The 18,860-nt window shown below is 40.9% G+C and overlaps 2 protein-coding genes across 3 annotated transcripts; both read left to right on the top strand.

Moving 5' to 3' along the window:
• Window positions 1-216: 216 nt before the first annotated feature.
• On the top strand, window positions 217-3,010 carry LOC149380992 (uncharacterized). Of its 2 annotated transcripts, XM_089601068.1 has the most exons (3): window positions 217-323; window positions 730-800; window positions 974-3,010. In XM_089601068.1, the coding sequence occupies exon 3, from the start codon at window positions 1,152-1,154 to the stop codon at window positions 2,883-2,885; it is 1,734 nt and encodes a 577-aa protein (XP_089457194.1). In that variant the 5' UTR covers window positions 217-323; window positions 730-800; window positions 974-1,151; the 3' UTR covers window positions 2,886-3,010. The 2 variants fall into 2 exon arrangements, with proteins under 2 accessions (XP_089457194.1, XP_089457195.1); XM_089601069.1 differs by lacking the exon at window positions 730-800.
• Window positions 3,011-12,035: 9,025 nt separating this feature from the next.
• On the top strand, window positions 12,036-12,570 carry LOC149380991 (uncharacterized). The gene is made up of 2 exons (XM_089601264.1): window positions 12,036-12,476; window positions 12,559-12,570. Exons 1-2 carry the CDS (start codon window positions 12,036-12,038, stop codon window positions 12,568-12,570), a joined length of 453 nt encoding a protein of 150 aa, XP_089457390.1.
• Window positions 12,571-18,860: the final 6,290 nt, after the last annotated feature.

Genomic DNA, 18,860 nt, shown 5'->3' with positions numbered 1-18,860 from the left:
ACACTTCGATGGAGAGGTCATGGGTTCAAGTCCTCATGCCCTTAAGATTTATTCTAAAAAGTATGTAATTTTGATCGATAGTGTCAATTGCGCTTTGCAATGCTAATATATTACGTAATTCTGGCCGATAATGTCCTACTAATTAAAAAAAAAAAAAAAAAAGACACGCGATATACGCTGAACATAAAGCATTTTCTAGTCACAGAAACAAAACCACAAGTAAATTCCAGCTCACTCTCTTTCTTCATCTTCTTCCACTACGCAGCTGGGCAATTCAAGTGACTCGCGCGTGAGCCTCGACCCTCTGCATTTCGGTCTCTCAGGTTTGTCAATGTTCCATTTATTTGATCGATAGATTGAGTTTTGATTCCGTGAGTTGGGAATTAATTGGCGGACTCGAAGAGAGATTCAATGATGAACCAGGATACTTGAATAAGGCTTTAGAATTGCTTAGGATGAGTTCGGTGTTATTTTCTGGCTAATTTCAAGTCGCTACGCTTCTTAGGAAGGTGTGTAACATAAACATTTGAAACTCTGTCGAGGCTGATCAGAATTTGTTTAGGACTTCTCTATAGATATTTCAGAAACGGATAAAAATGCGACATTGTATCGTTATGACCTAGTGGATGTAAATTCTTTCTACCATTTGAAATAGAAATGCTTAATCACGTCGTTAACTCGAAATTTGTTCTTGAATCCTGATAAATTCGTTTTTCAATTTTAAACCAGGAACATTCTGGTCACAACCAAGATCTTGTTTGAACCTTTCACCCTAGAAATTTTGCGATATGGTGAATCAGGTAAATGACTGTAACAGTGATAGGTCAGCGATGAGTAAACTGTATATTTTAAGTCTTTCATTTAGCCACTACGCTCATTACATGTACTAATAGCATCCTTTTAGCATCGTTTTCTTAAGATTACACCGTGATTGGTTGATGATGAGTAAACTGTTATGTTTCTTTTGGGACAGGAAGGAAACATCGAATGTGTTCAGTGAAATGAATGGCAATATGGAGTATAATGGCACAACTGTCCGAACGGAATTCAAGGACATTGCTTTATGTAATTGATGGCAAGACAAGGATCTCACTCGCTTATTTCTTTGCTTAACCCTTGTCCCACATCACACAAAAAGCGTGATATCAGACATGAATAAGAACGTGGCTGAGATGGCTCTTCAGGAAGTTGAAACCTTAGTTATGGGACGACATTACATTTCTGCAAGGGAAAAGTTGGTCCAAATGAAAAATCTTTACCCCTATGCGCTCGACCGAATCGGGTCAATGTTGACTCTTTGTGAAGTTCTCTCGGCAAATTTGAGTCATTTTGGTTGTGGTGTCGATCACTACTGGGTTCTCAATGCCTCTCCTCTTAACAATCTTTGCAGCATCACTACTAGTTACAACCACATCCTAAACTCTCTCAGCCAGTTGAAAACCGAATTCCCTGCCTCCCAGTTGGCACTTGAGCTTGTGGAGAGAGCATTCTCGGCCATCTCCGACAAGCGTACGCGTATCAGCTTTGATTATGATATGCATTCTGGTTCGGAATGCCATTTTCAGGATTACTTCGACTTTGATAGTGAAAGGTGCTCTGATTGCATTGTGGAAGGCCAGACCTGGGCCGTTGATTTCCATACAAGCTTGACGCACGGTTACAAGTATGGCCGAGTCTCTTTCATTTCGGAAGAAGCCATCCGTGTCACCCGGTTGAGGCCAATCCCAGTCTCGGATTGTGAGAGAAGCTTGTGTGAGTCGGGTTTTCCTGTTTCATGTGGAAAATTTGAGTTGGGTCCCGACACCGAATCTGATATGAGCTGGTCGGCTGTTCCTTCCTACAGATGTGACTTGGTTCGTAGCGTTTTAGACAACCAGTTTGAAATATATCCTCGAAGAGGCGAGGTCTGGGCAGTCTACAAGGACTGGGATATCGAGGAGTGGGCGTATTGTGGATTGGATAAAGTGAAGCAATGCCGGCTCGAGTTGGTAGAGATCAAATCCGAATTTTCAAAATATACCGGTGTAGATTGTGCTTATTTGGAGAAGGTTGGTGGTTTTAGATGCATTTTCCAGCGGAAGACATTTCAAGTCCTTCACGTACGCCCGGGCATGTTCTACATGTTCTCCCACAAAGTCCCTACTTACAGATTCGCCGGCGGAGAGATTACCGGAGCTGTAGAAGGGATGTTTGAGCTGGATCGGACTGCCTTGCCTGATCACATATTGTCCGATAATACTGAGGTAGCGGAGAAAACCGAGTGCTCGAGCAAAGAATTCAAGCCCTGTTGGTCTGCAAAGGATTTCAGAGCCGGCCAGATATGGACTGTGTGCAGCGAAAAGGACCAGATGCCACGGCAATATGCTAGAATAGATCGTATCGTTTCCGATTTTCAAGTTTGTGCTACATTCTTAAAACCCCTCGTGGAGAGAGAAAACTTGCCTATTGTCTCAGGGCTCTTTACGGTTGGCTCGACCAGCGTCAACAAAGACATGTCTCAGCTATCCTTCAAAGTTCGGTGCCAACGAAGAGATGACCCCTTTTATGAAATATATCCTATGAAAGGCGAGGTTTGGGCAATGTACAAGAATCAGAACAATGAGTGGAAGCAGTTTGATTACGAGGTCGTTCTGATCCTGTCAGACACATCTGAAGGGGATGGGACTAAGATAGCAAGACTCGAGAAGGTGAATGGATACTTGACTTTCTTTCAGAAGCAACAATGTGGCGGTTTTGATCAGACCGGGATGGTGACAGAAACACTCAGCTTCTCTCATCGAATTCCCTCTTTCAGAGTGCTTGGAATTGAAAGGCATGGCATACATGAAGACGTTTGGCATTTGGAACCAAGTGCTTTACCTCGCAATCAGGGAGATCGGGTTTAAGTGAAACGATTGCATTTGTGACTTTCGTTAGAATTAACAGAACTGGCTTGAGTAATCAAAGACGTGTCACTTTCTTAAGGCTCGCTTAAACTTTCTCGAGTCCCAGGATAACTTTTTATTACAAGACCCCCCCCCCCCCCCCCCCCCCCCCCCCCCCACAAAAAAAAAAAAAAAAAAAAAAAAAATAGTGGTGCCCTGTTATTCCTAATTAGTTGAAGTGGCCATGCGAAAGTCTCGACTGGTCAGAAGCCTCAGAAGCATCAATTTGATGCAATAAATAAATCTCTTTTTTTTTTAAACAAAAATTTATATTTCTTTTTTAGATGCTAAGTTTAGCTCATGTCTATTTTATAACAAAAAAAAAAAAAAAAAAAAAAAATAGAGGTTCAAACTATAAATTAGTAATTTACTGAGACATAAAAATATATTTATATGACCAAGACAACAAATAAGAGATAATAATAAGACATTTAAAAAAAAAATTAAGGATTTAAGAAAGTGAGAATTTATCATGTAATCATACCGGAATCAGCAGTCGAGTAAGAATGCGAGACTCTGCAGTTTCTATCGACAAAAATTGTATCTACACATAAGATGAGAGAATTAGTGCAAGCAAAAGAAGGTAAGTTGCAGAAAAGGATGAGTTTTTTTTTTTCAAAAGAACTTCTATTAAAGTTTACCCGAGTTCAGTCTCAGTATCAAGGATGTTCAAAATACAAGCTGGTCGTTCATCAAACGAATTGTTTTCCATGTATGAGGCCTTACCAAAAGCAGCTACGGAATGAGCAACGAAGTTACAATTTCTATTAGGGAAACAAAAACTAAATTTTTTATTGTGCGACAAGTTGACGATTTCCACCACAAGAATTCCCGTTTCCAATCTAGAGTAAGCCTGCTTGAGTACGAGTCTGACGGCAGTTTGACAGCCATATTCAAACTCGACTCCATAAGACCGAATATGAGAGCAAACTTGACTCTATCCTTGATTGCAAGAAGCTCTGCCTTCAAAGAGGAGTTCACGGACCTTCGAGAAAAGCTTTGTGGCCGCCTCAAAACTGCCATCATCACGCCCAATGCAGCAACTGATCCCAAATACCATGTCCGACTCATTGAACGCTGCTTCAAAAAGATGAGTTTTTTTTAAGGGAACTATAGCACAAATATGTCATGCAAGTTTTAAAAAAATATATCTACAAAAAAAAAATATAAAAATCCATAATATTTCAGACGATAAATGACGCTATACACATTAATTGTGATGCATTACGACCAAATCTTACAAACAGCCTGTTTTTGGATTTAAAGTTCTTGCATCAATGATTGGAAATGTTATGACAATAGTTTCTTTGGCAAATTTTGTTTGAGTCATTGCTGAAATAACTGAGTTTTTCACATTTTCTTTTTTCATTAAATAACAAAGCTCTTTTCTTCCGTGCGCTAGCTCGTACAATCAAGTTACTGTGAATTTAGTGGAACCAAGTCGGACGAATGAGGTAAGACATGAAAATCAAGTATTTTAGTAGCAGAACTTGTAGTATTAATCTTAGAGGTCATAGATGTAGTAAAAATTGGAATAGCACATTCATTAATTACTGACAACTAATTATTGAAAAATCAGCCCCGCTCGTTTTTTCTTTTTTTTTGTCATCATACGACCATGCCCATTTTATCCGTGCATCCTCATATGCTTGAGATATTCTAAATTTAGCGTAAACCCAAGAAGAAAGAAGGCAATGAATGATTAATTTGACAAACATGTATGTTTGTTACAAAGTAACAGAGTATAAAAAGGAATAAAAAAATGAAGGAGAAATCACATCAAACATGTGATCAAAGAGAATTGCCGTCGCAAATTTGAAGGAGATTGGATTATGATGCTGACCTGGGAGCTGTGGCAAAATGTCGATCGAAGTCGTAATCAGAAGTAGGGTACGATATTTGTGTGTGTTCGATCAAGGCCCAATACGTTTGTATCAAACTTTTAGCAATTGGTATCGTCAAGTGGGAAGGTCACGCCCTTTTTATGGCACCTTTATTTCTAATGAAAGCCTCACTAATTGTGGTGATTCATATTGATCTCCTTTAATCATAAGGGAGACTAATTAGCATAATGTGTTAGAGAAATAATAAATACATTAAGTAGAATTTTGATATCTAGAGGATTGTTTTGTTGGGAAATTCTTTAGATGTCGATAATCAAGAAGAAGTGAGAATTTTATTTATGATATGTAGACAACACGAAAATGAGTTCAAAGATTTGATTACAGATAAATAGAAGTAAGTTAGGAAGCATCAATCCGGATTTATGAGATCTAGGCTTTTTATTTATACACTCCAAGTCGAACCTTTGAATTTTGTGTATCGCATTAGTCACGTCGCTCTTGAATATATGTCATTTCAAGCCGATGCTTGACATGTGTGGCCACCTTGATCCGGGTTACGCAAGTGGCTTGTAACAACTCTGTTTGAATGAGTTTGGTTTCTAAAGATCCGCTTGTTCAAATCCGAGCTCGATGCGAGTATGTCAAGCTCGATTTTCACAACATACTGGGCTCGAAAGGCTTATCTCTTGTTTGATGGCTGAGTTCTTCATGATTGGGAACGTCAATTCCAACTGTGTCTTTTGAAAAGAGGGGTGAATTCCTGCATCAATAACGAATATATGTCTAATTTTACTTATATAATTAGACATAAACTCAATTTCACTATAACTCACAAATCTAGATAAGAAATTATGTTTTAAAAAAGTTGGTTATTGAACTACCAGTTATAGTTTACCTTTTTTATTTTATTTTATTTTTTTTTTTTTTTTTTTTATAATACACAAGGCATGGATACAAATTTATTAATACTTTTATTTGTGTTTTTTTTTTTCATAAATTACATTGAAATGTGTAATTCCAAAATTAAATATAAACTAGATCAATATGAAAATTTGAGGACTGGAAAAAATTAATTATAATGTTTTATTATTTGAAATTGAATATAACTAACATAATTTATTATTTGCCCAATTTTTTTAGTATGTTTGGACACCGTGGCAAGTTTGTTCACACGTTTTTACATAAATGAAACATAAAATATATCATTTTTACAAACTACAAAACAAGTTCGAACATGTATACGTTAGTATTTTGACTATGATTTCAGTGGTTCGCGGTTAGGACATTTGAATTTGAGCTCCTGATACACTTTATGTTAATATTTTCTTGGACCAGCATTGATTGTTTAGAAATCTCTGTAAACATAGATGACCTTAGATATATATATATATATATATATATATATATATATATATATATATATATATATATATATATATATATATATATATATATACACCAAAGACTTTAAATCTTCGCCATCTCAGGTAACCTTATTTTTACATGTCCAAGTCATTTCAGAATTCCAAAAATATGAAACCTAAATCTTGTTCCCGTTTCATCTTCAGTACCCAAGGTATTTCAAGCGTCACACTAAGATTTCAACCGAAATTCATAAATTCCTCAAGCCTTTAACGAAATAATTAAATCAGTAACACGAAAATTATAAAAATAAATCTTGACGAAAAGTTTAATCAGACTGTTTTGAGAAACAGAGGGTTGATGAATTTTTTTTTAATCAATGAAAGTGGATTATGATAGTTACCAAGGCAATAGAAAAAATAAGAGTCAAAATAGATAAATTAGACAAATACAGAATAGGCAAGGCAAGGCTAGGCTAAAAGACAGGGATTCGGAAGACAGCTGGGATTTTCTCAGGAATTGGGGAAGGAAAAAGGACTAAACCGAAAATTGCAGTGAGACTGAGATAGAACATCAAAAAAAATTTTTCACGCGGGAATGAGATATGCATATAAGATGCAAACAACTAAAAAAAACCCCAATTTGAGTAATATAGCACAAATTCTTCAGTTTTCTTACAAATATTATCTTCCAATTCACTTAAAACACTTCCCCAAATCACTCGATACAAATCGAGAAGCCTGGAAACCCAAAAAAACACATACATTTTCAAAGACAAGGAATAGAACAAAACGCTTAATTGAAGGGAAATTAAGATCGGCAACGAACCTAGAGGAGGGCGAATCTTGAACCTGCGGAGTCGACCAGTACATCCAATAATCGCGAGACGAGAACAGGTTACCGTAACGCGAAACACAGAGAACCATAAATAGAGAGACTGAGATAGAGCGCGCGCGAAGTTTTAGGGAAGGAATAGGAATAGGAGTGACAGAGTGGGACTTTGTGATTGCGCTAATTACTCTTTAAAACCGTTTTCGATATAACTGATATCATGCACGTGAGTTTGAAAGGGCGCGTGAGATCTTGCGTGAGTGTAATAAAAATCCGGTTTGAAGATGATGTGTCATGTTCTTATTGGTTGAAAAGTAAGTGTCATGATTTAATTGGACAATGAATAGGATGAATAGTCTATGAATAGTAATTTTTCATTCTCACTTATTATATTTGTTACGGGATAAATTAGTCAGACTCCGAGCAGGATAGTCGGACTCCCGAGCAGCGAGAAGAATCCAGCACCGAGCTCAGGTTAAGTAAACACAAGGGTCATCCATTGAAAAGGAACGAACCGTTCATAAGTTAAGAACGAAACCCACCGATCAGAATTTCGGAGAGAAGAGAAGAACGTGGGTCAAAGACTAGTCAAAATCAATAGAAAACATGTTTCAAACTCTAAAACGCACACCTTGACGGTTCAGGAACCATACGGAGAGTATTAACCGTCCACCTCAGCGAGAGGTAAGAGGCAGTTACCCAAAACCGTCCAGAACGTGGGGCTGATCACCCCACGTTCCCCAGAATAACCGTCAAAGACACGACCGCGAGGCCACACCAGACAAGTATAAATAGAAGCTGCAGCACAGAACTAAGCACGAACTTTTTTCACACACTTTATTTCACTTGAAACCTCTAGAAAACACTGCTCTCTTGTATTAGATTCGTCTGTATAAAGAGAAAGTCTTGCCTAAATCATCTCTGTACTCGGAGCCCTTGTACTCGGAGTCTGTGTATTTTCGTGAGATATTGTTGTACTAATTTTACAGGTCAACAGTTGGCGCTAGAAGGAGGGGAACCAGCTGAAGAATATGGCTAGTTCGTCCACACCCGTGAACGCTGTCTCTAACCAGGAAACGGAGATAGAACACCATAACCGCACCCTGCCTCTCACCTAGGAAGAAATAGCTGAACTTCTTCCGGAACCCAGCCTCGAAGAACAATTCAGACAGATGCAAGAGCGTCTCTCAGTCTTAGAGGCAAATAACAGGGAATTGAAGAGAAGACTGCAGGCGAAAAAGGTCACATTGCGAAGCGCGATAGTGATCCCAGATGAAGAGCCCTCACACCGGTCAGGGAAAGAACCCATTGGGCAGGATCCGCAGGTTAAGAAATCTCGGAAACATGCTAGAGATCGGTATGAGAGGATGGAAGATGATTCTGAGTTCGAGAAGGAGCAGTACAGTCAGGAAAAGATTCCTGATCGGTACCAGCCTACCATGGACAAAGGTAATTCAAGCACTTTCAAGCACAGCTTAGAAAGCTCGGAGACCGAAGATAGTGCAAGCACCAACAAAACAAATCTTAGAAGATTGGAACGTCGAATCAAAGAGGTAGCCCTAGGTCAGAAGGAGTCTAGTCCGAAAGTTGGAGAAGCTGTCTCTCCTTTCACAGCACGCGTGTTAGAACACCCGTTGCCTGATCGTTTCAGGATGCCAAGCATCCCAGTATACGATGGAAAGACCGACCCGGAAGACCATATAGACACCTTTTCTTCTTGGATGCTGCTGCAAGGAGCCGGACCAGAAGTTATGTGCAGAGCTTTCTCTATCACTCTAACTGGCTCAGCCAAAAGGTGGTACAAAAAACTAAAGCCAAACTCCATAGGATCCTGGAAACAGCTATCTAGAAAATTCATGGAACAGTTTGTCGGCTCCAGCTCAGGGAAAACTCCCAAAGAAAGGCTACTAGCGGTGAGACAAGCCCATGACGAATCTCTACAAGATTTTATTAATCGCTATTCGGAGCAAGCTCTTCAAGTTGACGATCTGAACGAAGACTTTAAGCTCTTCGGGATCTCCTCCGGCGTCCGAACAGAATCAGAATTCTGGTGGTCACTTCAGAAGACTAGTCCAAGGGATTACAACGATTTTCTGAAAAGAGCTCAGAAGTATATCAACGCGGAGGAAGCAAGGCTGGCGGCAAGAAAAGCAAAGCCACCAAAGAGCTATCGAGAAGAGCACAGGGAACGACATTCTGAGGACAACCGCCCACCAAAGAAGAGCCAGTCGGGAGCGGGACCTCTGAAACCTTTTTCCAGTAAGTTCGATAAATATCATAAGCTCAATGCCCCGATAGAGGAGATATTTAGTCTTACACAGGACAAGGAGGATTTCCCTAAGCCAAGGCCGATCAAGAAAGATATCTTAAGGAGAGATAAAACAAAATATTGTGCTTTCCACGCGGACATCGGTCACCGCACTACCGACTGTTTCAACCTCAAAGAAGCCATAGAAGCTCTAATCCGAAGAGGAGCGTTGAAGAAATTCAAGGCCGAGCAAGGGGAACAAGAGGAACAGAAGGGTGAGGCGTATGCTGAAATCTCACTCATAGTCGGAGGACCACATGTGGGAGGAACTTCAAGGAGCGCTCAAAAGAGCTATGTAAGGGAAGCCTACGCAGGACCCCGCCAAATCTTGTTTACAGCCGAGCAGAGGCCTAACAAGATAGCCAAACCTAGCTCGGAGCCTATCACCTTTACGGCAGAAGATGCTCGGTGGGTGATGTTTCCTCACAACGATCCATTGGTTATATCAGCTCTTATCGGCAACAGGAATGTACACCGAATATTGGTGGACACCAGGAGTGCTGTCGACGTGCTCTATGAAGACACGTTCAATAAGATGGGTCTTAAGCAAGATGCGTTGGCTCCCTCCCCTGAAAATCTCTATGGCTTCACAGGAGACTCGATCCAGCCTAAGGGATTAGTCTCACTCCCAATAACTGTGGGGGATAGCCCGAGGAGTAAAACCACTAACACAACGTGGATAGTGGTCCCCGGAAAATCTTCGTTCAACGCGATCATTGGCAGGCCGACCTTGCAGTCCCTCGGGGCCATCGCGTCGGTTGAATATTTGAAGATGAAGTTTCCTACCGAACACGGGGTAGGTGAAGTAGTCGGAACTCAGGCTATATAGCAAGGAGCTGCTATGCGAATTATCTCAAAGAGAGTCAGGACAAAGATGTCCACAAAGTTATGATGATCGACTCGGACTTCGACCCACGCCTTCCGAGCCGAGAAGAAATTGGCCCAGGAGACGAAGTCAAGGAAGTCGCCCCAGATCCAAAACAACCTGAGAAGAAGCTCAAGTTAGGAAAGTATCTTGAATCAGGTACCAAAAATAACTTAATTACTCTCCTATCTAATAGCTTAGATATATTTGCCTAGTCACAGTCCGACATGACGGGGATAGACCCTCAAATAGCATGTCATAGGTTAAATATAGATCCTAAAGAAAAACCTATCAGACAAAAGAGAAGGGCTTTAAACTCCGAAAGGTATACAGCCCTAGAAGAAGAAGTAGACAAACTGGTTTCTAACGAATCAATAAAAGAAACTAAATATACTAAATGGGTAGCCAACCCCGTCCTGGTCAAGAAACCTAACGGGAAATGGAGAACTTGTGTGGATTTTACAGATATGAACAAGGCTTGCCCTAAAGATAGTTTCCCTATGCCGAGAATAGATCAGTTAGTAGACGCAACAGCAGGCCATGAAATCCTAAGCTTTATGGATGCCTACTCTGGCTACAATCAAATTCCTATGTATGGTCCCGACCAGGATCACACGGCATTCATAACTGATCGGGGGCTATACTGTTACACGGTAATGCCCTTCGGGTTAAAAAATGCTGGAGGAACATATCAAAGATTAGTAAATCGAATGTTCGCTGAATTACTCGGGATTACGATGGAAGCATACATCGATGACTTGTTAGTTAAAAGCCAAAAAATAGATGAACATACGAATGATCTTAGAAGATCATTCGAACTTCTAAGGCAATATCGCATGAAACTAAACCCTCTAAAATGTACGTTTGGTGTCTCTGCAGGTAAATTTTTAGGTTTCATCGTTCATGAACGAGGCATCGAAGTGAATCCAGAGAAGATCACAGCCCTATGGAACATGAGACCACCACGAAACATCAAAGAAGTGCAAAAACTGACAGGATGCATAGCTGCATTGAGTCGTTTTATCTCACGGTCTACCGATCGAAGCATTCACTTCTTCAATGTACTCAGAGGCTCCAAGGAATTTGAATGGACCAAGCAATGCGACGAGAGTTTCGAGTCTCTAAAAGAGCACTTGGCATGGCCTCCGACTTTAAGAAAAGTACAGGAAGGAGAGCCCCTGGAAATTTAGCTAGCTGTATCGGAGCATGCAGTAAGTTCAGCACTGATCAAGAATGAGGGAAAACACCAGGTCCCAGTTTATTATACTTCTCGACGCCTTAACGAGGCAGAAGGAAGATACCCGGAACTCGAAAAGCTAGCTTTCGCCCTCATCACTGCTTCTCGGAAGCTAAAACACTACTTCCTCGCGCATCCGATTACCGTCCTCACCAACTTCCCACTGCGCCAAGTGCTGCAAAAACCTGACGTATCCGGAAGGCTAATGAAGTGGTCGATTGAGCTGACACAATATGATATACGCTTCAGCCCCCGACCAGCAATCAAAGGGCAGGCAGTTGCTGACTTCATTGTAGAATTTACATACAGACCAGTTGAATTCCCAATTTTGGACATGTATGTAGACGGAGCAGTCAACGAAAAGGGGTCCGGGGTCGGAATTGCGCTATCCAGTCCAGAAGGAGACAAGGTAAAATTCGCTTTAAAATTTGATTTTAATACTTCAAACAATGAAGCTGAGTACGAAGCTATGATACATGGGCTACAAATAGCAAAAGATTTAGAAATCAAAAAGCTCAAAGTATATTCGTATTCTCAGTTAATTGTTAATAAAATGAAATGTGAATTTCAGGCAAAAGGCGAAAAGATGTCGCTATATACCGAGAAAGCTAGAAACCTAGCAAACAAATTCAAACTTTGCGAAATCACCCAAGTAACCAGAGCCATGAACGAAGAGGCCGATGCATTAGCGAAGCACGCCACTCAAGGATCCGACTCGGAGTCAATCCCAGTGATCAAAATTGGGCAGCCTAGTATTGAGCAAGCCCCCCATGTGCTTCAGGTCGATCAACGAAAATCTTGGCAAACCCTGATCAGGGAATACTTGCAGCACGGAGCTCTGCCCAAAGGGAAAAATGAGGCTAGAAGCTTGAAATTCAGAGCTGCTCGATATTTCCTCGAAGGTCAGAATCTCTACAAAAGAGGATTTTTTCAAGCTCTACTCAAATGTCTAGATGAAGACGAAGCCGAGTACACTCTCAGAGAAACCCATGAAGGGATATGTGGAAGTCATATCGGATGCGAAGCATTGGCACAAAAGATCATCCGGCAAGGACTCTACTGGCCAACATTAAAGGCCGATGCTCGGCGCATGACGCAAAGATGCGTCAAGTGTCAAAAGTTCTCAAACATCCCGAGGCTTCCACCTAATCTGCTCATCTCCCTCTCCTGCCCGATCCCATTCGCAGAATGGGGAATAGACCTAATCGGAGCTTTGCCAACAGGCCGAGGCGGATGCAGGTACGCGATTGTAGCCATCGACTACTTTTCAAAATGGGTTGAAGCCGAGCCCTTAAATAAAATAATAGCACATGCAATTGAGAAATTTGTATGGAAGAATATTATTACTCGGTTTGGAATACCAATCAAAATAGTATCCGACCACGGAACTCTGTTCGACTGCGATTCTTTCAAAGGTTTTTGCGAAAAATATGGCATTAACAAGGTTTTTTCTACTCCAGTCAGACCACAGTCCAACGGCCTGGTGGAAGCAGTCAACAAGACAATAAAACACAGCTTGAAAACAAAGTTAGGCGAGCAAAAGTCAGAGTGGGTGGATATGCTCCAAGAAGTTCTCTGGTCATACAGAACCACCGAGCACTCCTCAGCTGGCGAAACGCCTTTCTCCCTCGCATACGGTTCCGACGCGGCCATACCGACCGACGTCTTAATACCAACAGTAAGGAGAGAAAATTACTCAACAGAGGTAAACAACGACATTCTAAAAATTAACCTAGACCTGTTAGAAGAAAAAAGAGAAAAAGCCAGATTAAGAAATCTAGCTAACCAGCAAAAAGTTACTCGGTATTTCAACAGGAATGTCCGACCAAGATCATTCAAAGTCGGCGACAAAGTCCTCAGAAGAGTTTTTCTCCACACAAAAATCCACCAGGAAGGGGCCTTCAACGCAAACTGGGAAGGACCCTACATCATCCGAGAAGACTTCGGAAATGGGGCCTACCGACTACAACAGTTGAGCGGCGATATGGAGAAAAACCCCTGGAATGCTGAGCACCTTCGCCGATTTTACGTTTAAGTTTTTTTTTATCTGTTAAACTTTCAAAAAGCGGCTTGGTCACATGTATTGTGTTTACAATTTAAAAAAGCGGCTTGGTCGCATGTGTTGTGTTTACAATTTAAAAAAGCGGCTTGGTCGCACGTACTTATGATTTCTAGAAATTATTTATCTTTCATTTCTCTACTCGGAGTTAAGTCACATTGTTTTTATAATTTCAACAAAGTAAACTGGGCGGCTGGTTAACTAGCAAACACTTGTTTAGAAAACTTAAAATTTAAAATATACCTAGTTATACTTTACTTTGCCAAAATTCAGAAATACTTTTTACTTTTTTGCCGAAGTCAGAAACACAGATAAATTAACATGAAATAAAGATCCGACCAAGGATCAATTGTTCAAAACCCAAGCGGGTTAACAAAAATTACATAATAAAGATCCGACCACGGATCAATTGTTCAAAACCCAAGCGGGTTAGCTGAAAATAGAAAGTGAAAAGAAAAAATAAAATAAAAATCCTAATCCTGGTCGCCTCCTCCGCCCAAATCATCGCTAGCCCTTGACTCCGAGTCGAGATCGAGGTCCGTCGCATCAAGAGTAGGATTCTTCGGACCAAGGAGCCGAACAGCCTCGGTCATTCCAGCGGTGTAGAGATCATCGCACATGTCGCGATAGTCCTCGGAAGGTTTGTACTCTTCCACCGACGCTAAGCGAGCAGCCTCAAGATCTGCTCGGAACTTCCGGTTTAGCTCTGACCGAACCTTGGCGGTCTCGTCCCTGGCAGCATCTCTCTCCTTGAGGAATCGATCATTCCGTTGTCTCAAAGAGGTGAGCTCGGAGCCTAGCAGTCCGATAAGACCGGTCATGCTGACAAAGCTCTGTGATGATCAAAAGATCAGCCACAACAAGTTGTCAAGAAAGGGAAAGATGCCGATTAGATGAGTAAAAACATACCGAAACCACCAAGTCGGTGGCCTGGTTAAGCCGCTCTAAAGGCTCGAACTTGAGAACCTCCTGAACCTTCTCGGCGGGAAAACGCTCGTGAAGGAAGGTAACAACCGGAGCCAGAGGGTCAGAGGCAGAAGAAGGTTCGGCCAGGCTTTTCACCGGAGAAGAGCTCGGAGGCTCCGAAACCTTCGAAGTAGACAAGGCCGTCCGCTTGCTGGCAGCCGAAGCCTTGGAAGTTTTGACACGTTTCGGATTGGGAGGGATCAGCTCGGGAGCGGATTTCCTTTTCGCCATCTGGGCAATCTCTGTTAAGAAACAAAAATGAAAATGAGAAAAGACTAGAACATATGCAAGTTGATAAGGGACAAATAGAACACTCACTCGAATAGGGGTAATAATAATATTGGTCGAGCAGGTCTGGGTCCGACAACACAAATGTCGACCGATCAGCCTCCGAAATATCGAAGATCTCTGAATGGAGTGGTCGCTCGTCCTCGGGATATTGTGGAAGGGAACCTGGAACCAAACAGAAAACATGTGAGGAAACCAGAACGAAAACCTGGCCCCAGTTCATCAAATAAGAATTCTGAACTAGAGTCACACCCAGTTCCGAAAACGAAGCCCGTATGGGGCACCTCTCATAAGAAGTGTTCCCTTCAACCCAAAAGAAATAGTCTTTCCAATTCTTCTGGCTGGTCGGAAGGCGGGTAACCACCTTAGACTGGTCATCATTGGCCCTAGCATAATAGCAACCATGCTGCCCTAGAGCCGACTTAAACGAGTAATACTGCGAAAAATCTTGCAAAGTGACAGGGCGATCATAGACTTTCGCCCATAACACGGCCATCCCAACAAAAATCTTATACACGTTGGGGATGAGCTGAGTAGGGGAACAGCCCAAGTCAGAAACGAATTGGGAAATTAGAGGATGCATTGGCAACCCTCCGATCACATTCAAAATAGCCTTATTGAACGCTGTCTTTCCGGCAGGAGGCTGATTGGCCCTTTCATGTTCTAATGGTGCCGAGATAATAATGCCCTCATCTATCTCAAACTCCTCCCTCAGCTCTTGTATATATTTCTCGGTAACCCGAGAAGTCCAAACCTTAGCCGAAAATTGGCCCTCTTTCCGTTCAAAGACCAAGGCCTCGTCCTCTTCCTCTGGGAGATCGACCCCAAATGTCCTCCCACTCGGACCCGGAATGCCTTGAGAAGAGCCCTCTCCTCGGTCTTGCGAAAGAGATAGGCTCGTTGAATCACGAGACTCCGACCCGCTCTCCCTCGAAGAAGCGGACGAAGACGATATCTCCACAACCATGGTATCCCTACACGACAGGGAAGACGAGTCAAAAACCTTTTTCTCGTTATTAACCCCCTCGGACTCAGGACTGGGATACACGCATGATTCATCGAAAGCCATTACAGGGCGGTCCCATCCTATCTCTGGAACATGGTACCAAACGCGACTCCTGAGGAAAGGAAATGAGGATCCATCCAACAAGATAACACTATCAGGATCAGGCTCCGACCGTCGAACGACGCGGGAGTCAAAACTCAGATCAGGACGCGTAAGTCCTCCCATAGCCCTAAGGAAGGTGAGAGACTAAGATCCCTAAAGTCCGAAGGGTCCGAATACGAGAAATAAAGGAAAATACAGATCACCGAATAATGATCTCAAAAATGTATCTGATCAATGATAAAAAAAAGCCTTACCCGCGAAATTGAAGGTCGGAAGATCCGAGCAAAAAGCGAGAAAAGCTAAGAGCACAGTCTGAATAAGCAGATCAAGCCGAGAACGCTCCGAAGCAAAAATTTAGAAGAAAAAAGCAAAATGAAACCGAGAGTTGAGAAGATGCCTTATATAAAGACCACATGAACGACGAGGATTAAGCTTGTCCAAGAAGCCAAACACATCTGACCATCGAAACAAAGGACGCCACGGTTCAGCAATACCAAAAGACAAACGACGTCGTACGATGTCCTGCAAAAAAGAGAAGAATGTAGAATTCTACTCGGAACATCCCGAGACAAATAAGCAAAGATGAACACGGTCACGAATTAAACCGAAATAGTTCCTTACCATTTTTGCTAATAATACTAAGAAACTGGAGGGCAGCTGTTACGGGATAAATTAGTCAGACTCCGAGCAGGATAGTCGGACTCCCGAGCAGCGAGAAGAATCCAGCACCGAGCTCAGGTTAAGTAAACCCAAGGGCCATCCATTGAAAAGGAACGAACCGTTCATAAATTAAGAACGAAACCCACCGATCAGAACTTCGGAGAGAAGAGAAGAACGTGGGTCAAAGACTAGTCAAAATCAATAGAAAACATATTTCAAACTCTAAAACGCACACCTTGACGATTCAGGAACCATACGAAGAGTATTAACCGTCCACCTCAGCGAGAGGTAAGAGGCAGTTACCCAAAACCGTCCAGAACGTGGGACTGATCACCCCACGTTCCCCAGAATAACCGTTAAAGACACGACCGCGAGGCCACACCAGACAAGTATAAATAGAAGCTGCAGCACAGAACTAAGCACGAACTTTTTTCACACACTTTCTTTCACTTGAAACCTCTAGAAAACACTGCTCTCTTGTATTAGATTCGTCTGTATAAAGAGAAAGTCTTGCCTAAATCATCTTTGTACTCGGAGCCCTTGTATTCGGAGTCTGTGTATTTTCGTGAGATATTGTTGTACTAATTTTACAGGTCAACAATATTATATAGATGAAAAAAAAGAGGAGAATGAGGGAGATTGAGAAATTAAAAAAAAATGAGTTTTAATGATTTTATCCTTATATTTCTCTTACATCCGATAAATATTAGAAATTAGACGGGAGGAACAATTTTGTAACATTTTAAAAGTTAAGGTAAACATTAATCAGAGGTCTGGAGGTAAATTAATAATAGTGGAGGACAAGGGTATGATGGATACTCGGAGGAGATCCCACGCATCCGAATGGCCATTGCATAAGCACAATATCTCTACTACAAAGTGCCTCGCCTACTTAGATTTACTAATATTTATAGCATAATAACGGGACGGTGTATTCTCCTATAAATAAAATGCTTAAAACTAAGAGGGTTATTATAGAATTTGTTGCTTACTTATAACTTGGTTACTCTAAACTAAAATTGTAACTATTGGTATAATAATATTTTCCGTAATTTCAACGCGTTATGTCCTAAGCCTGTTTCTTCCATCTCTTTTGGTGTAAATTGATGCTGTTGTGTTCCAATCTCATAAAAAGAATTATAGAGTGGCAGAATTGACATTCTAATCGATAGAAGTTGTTGGGCAGAGCTATGATGCGTTGTTGAAGCAGCCAAGATGTTTAACATCCGTTGACCATTTTTTCAACAAGACATTTCATTGCATAGTACTCTCTATGGGATCTTCTGTAGTATAGTTAATTTTTAAGTTTACCAAAACAATTGTCATGTTGTTCAGCAACAATTTATTCAAGACTTTAGGTTACATAAGTCACATGTCCTCCCACTTCCTACCGTTTGAATAAAACTAAGAATATTATGGTTTTAGTTCTGAGATCATATGATTGGATTCGGTTTCCAAATATTCCGATTCGCGGAAGATTTGAGAGTAAACCTAATATAACTCATGTAGGGTTTAATTGAATTTGCAACGTTTCTTTTTAGTACATACATGCGACTGTATTATTAAACCAGTTTCTTAGTATTGGAGATCTATATTGAATACATGTTTAAATTATTGCTTGCTACTGATGTGCTTTATTTGCACAGAGTTTGTTAGTGCGTGTGTTTGCATTGATATGATGAGTCAATCTTCGGGAAAATATTGTGTGAAAAAGAGAGAGAGAGTCTCTGATCTAAGGAGATCTTGGATTGCAAGTCATCGGAGAGTCAAAGGAGACGGCAGTTTGAGAATGACAATCATCACAAATTGTTGGAAATTTTTATAACTTTTCATTTTTTTTAAACAGAATCCATTGGAGTGAAATTAAGACCATACGTTACTCCGATAAAATCCAATAACATTAAAAAGTGTGCACAAAGACGATTGTTCAATAAATTTGTGGAACAACTTGTTGAACAATCACTAAAATATAGGCCTATATCACACGTAAAAAATTATAACCAAGTAGCAAAACATGAAATCAAGGACATATTAGATTGTTTCCTTTATTTAAGATACTAATTTTGATTTGATTAATTTGCGCTTGTTGCTTTCTTAGTTCTTCATAACCTTTGTATTGATTTCTTGCATTGTTTGCTTCTCGAGGTAGTTTTTGTTCGCAAGGCGTCTAATTTGTTTAATAGGATTAGTTGCCGAGATTTATTATCAAAATATTGTATAGGTTCGTTTTTCACTTGAGAGAGGTTAGTGAGTATTTTATTTGTGAATGAGATTAGCTTCAATAGAAATAGATTGGTTTGATGCGCTTCCAATAGCTCAAACTACGTTAGTTTCGCTGAAGTCGTAGTCATAGCTAAAAACGTAAACGTATTGTTTTCGTGATGTCTCTAAAGATGTTCTAACAAGTT

This window comes from Urtica dioica, chromosome 11 (genome assembly GCF_054948205.1).
Source record: "Urtica dioica subsp. dioica isolate 48M chromosome 11, U.dioica_male_clone48M_v1_H2, whole genome shotgun sequence".
NCBI classification, from domain to species: domain Eukaryota; kingdom Viridiplantae; phylum Streptophyta; class Magnoliopsida; order Rosales; family Urticaceae; genus Urtica; species Urtica dioica.
The sequence above is the reverse complement of the archived record's forward strand: the minus strand, read 5'-3'. Positions and strand labels throughout refer to the sequence as shown.

Coding starts and splice junctions, on each gene's coding strand:
- LOC149380992 (XM_089601069.1), top strand. CDS start 1,152: ATGAATAAGAACGTGGCTGAGATGGCTCTTCAGGAAGTTGAAACCTTA.
- LOC149380991 (XM_089601264.1), top strand. CDS start 12,036: ATGAACGAAGAGGCCGATGCATTAGCGAAGCACGCCACTCAAGGATCC.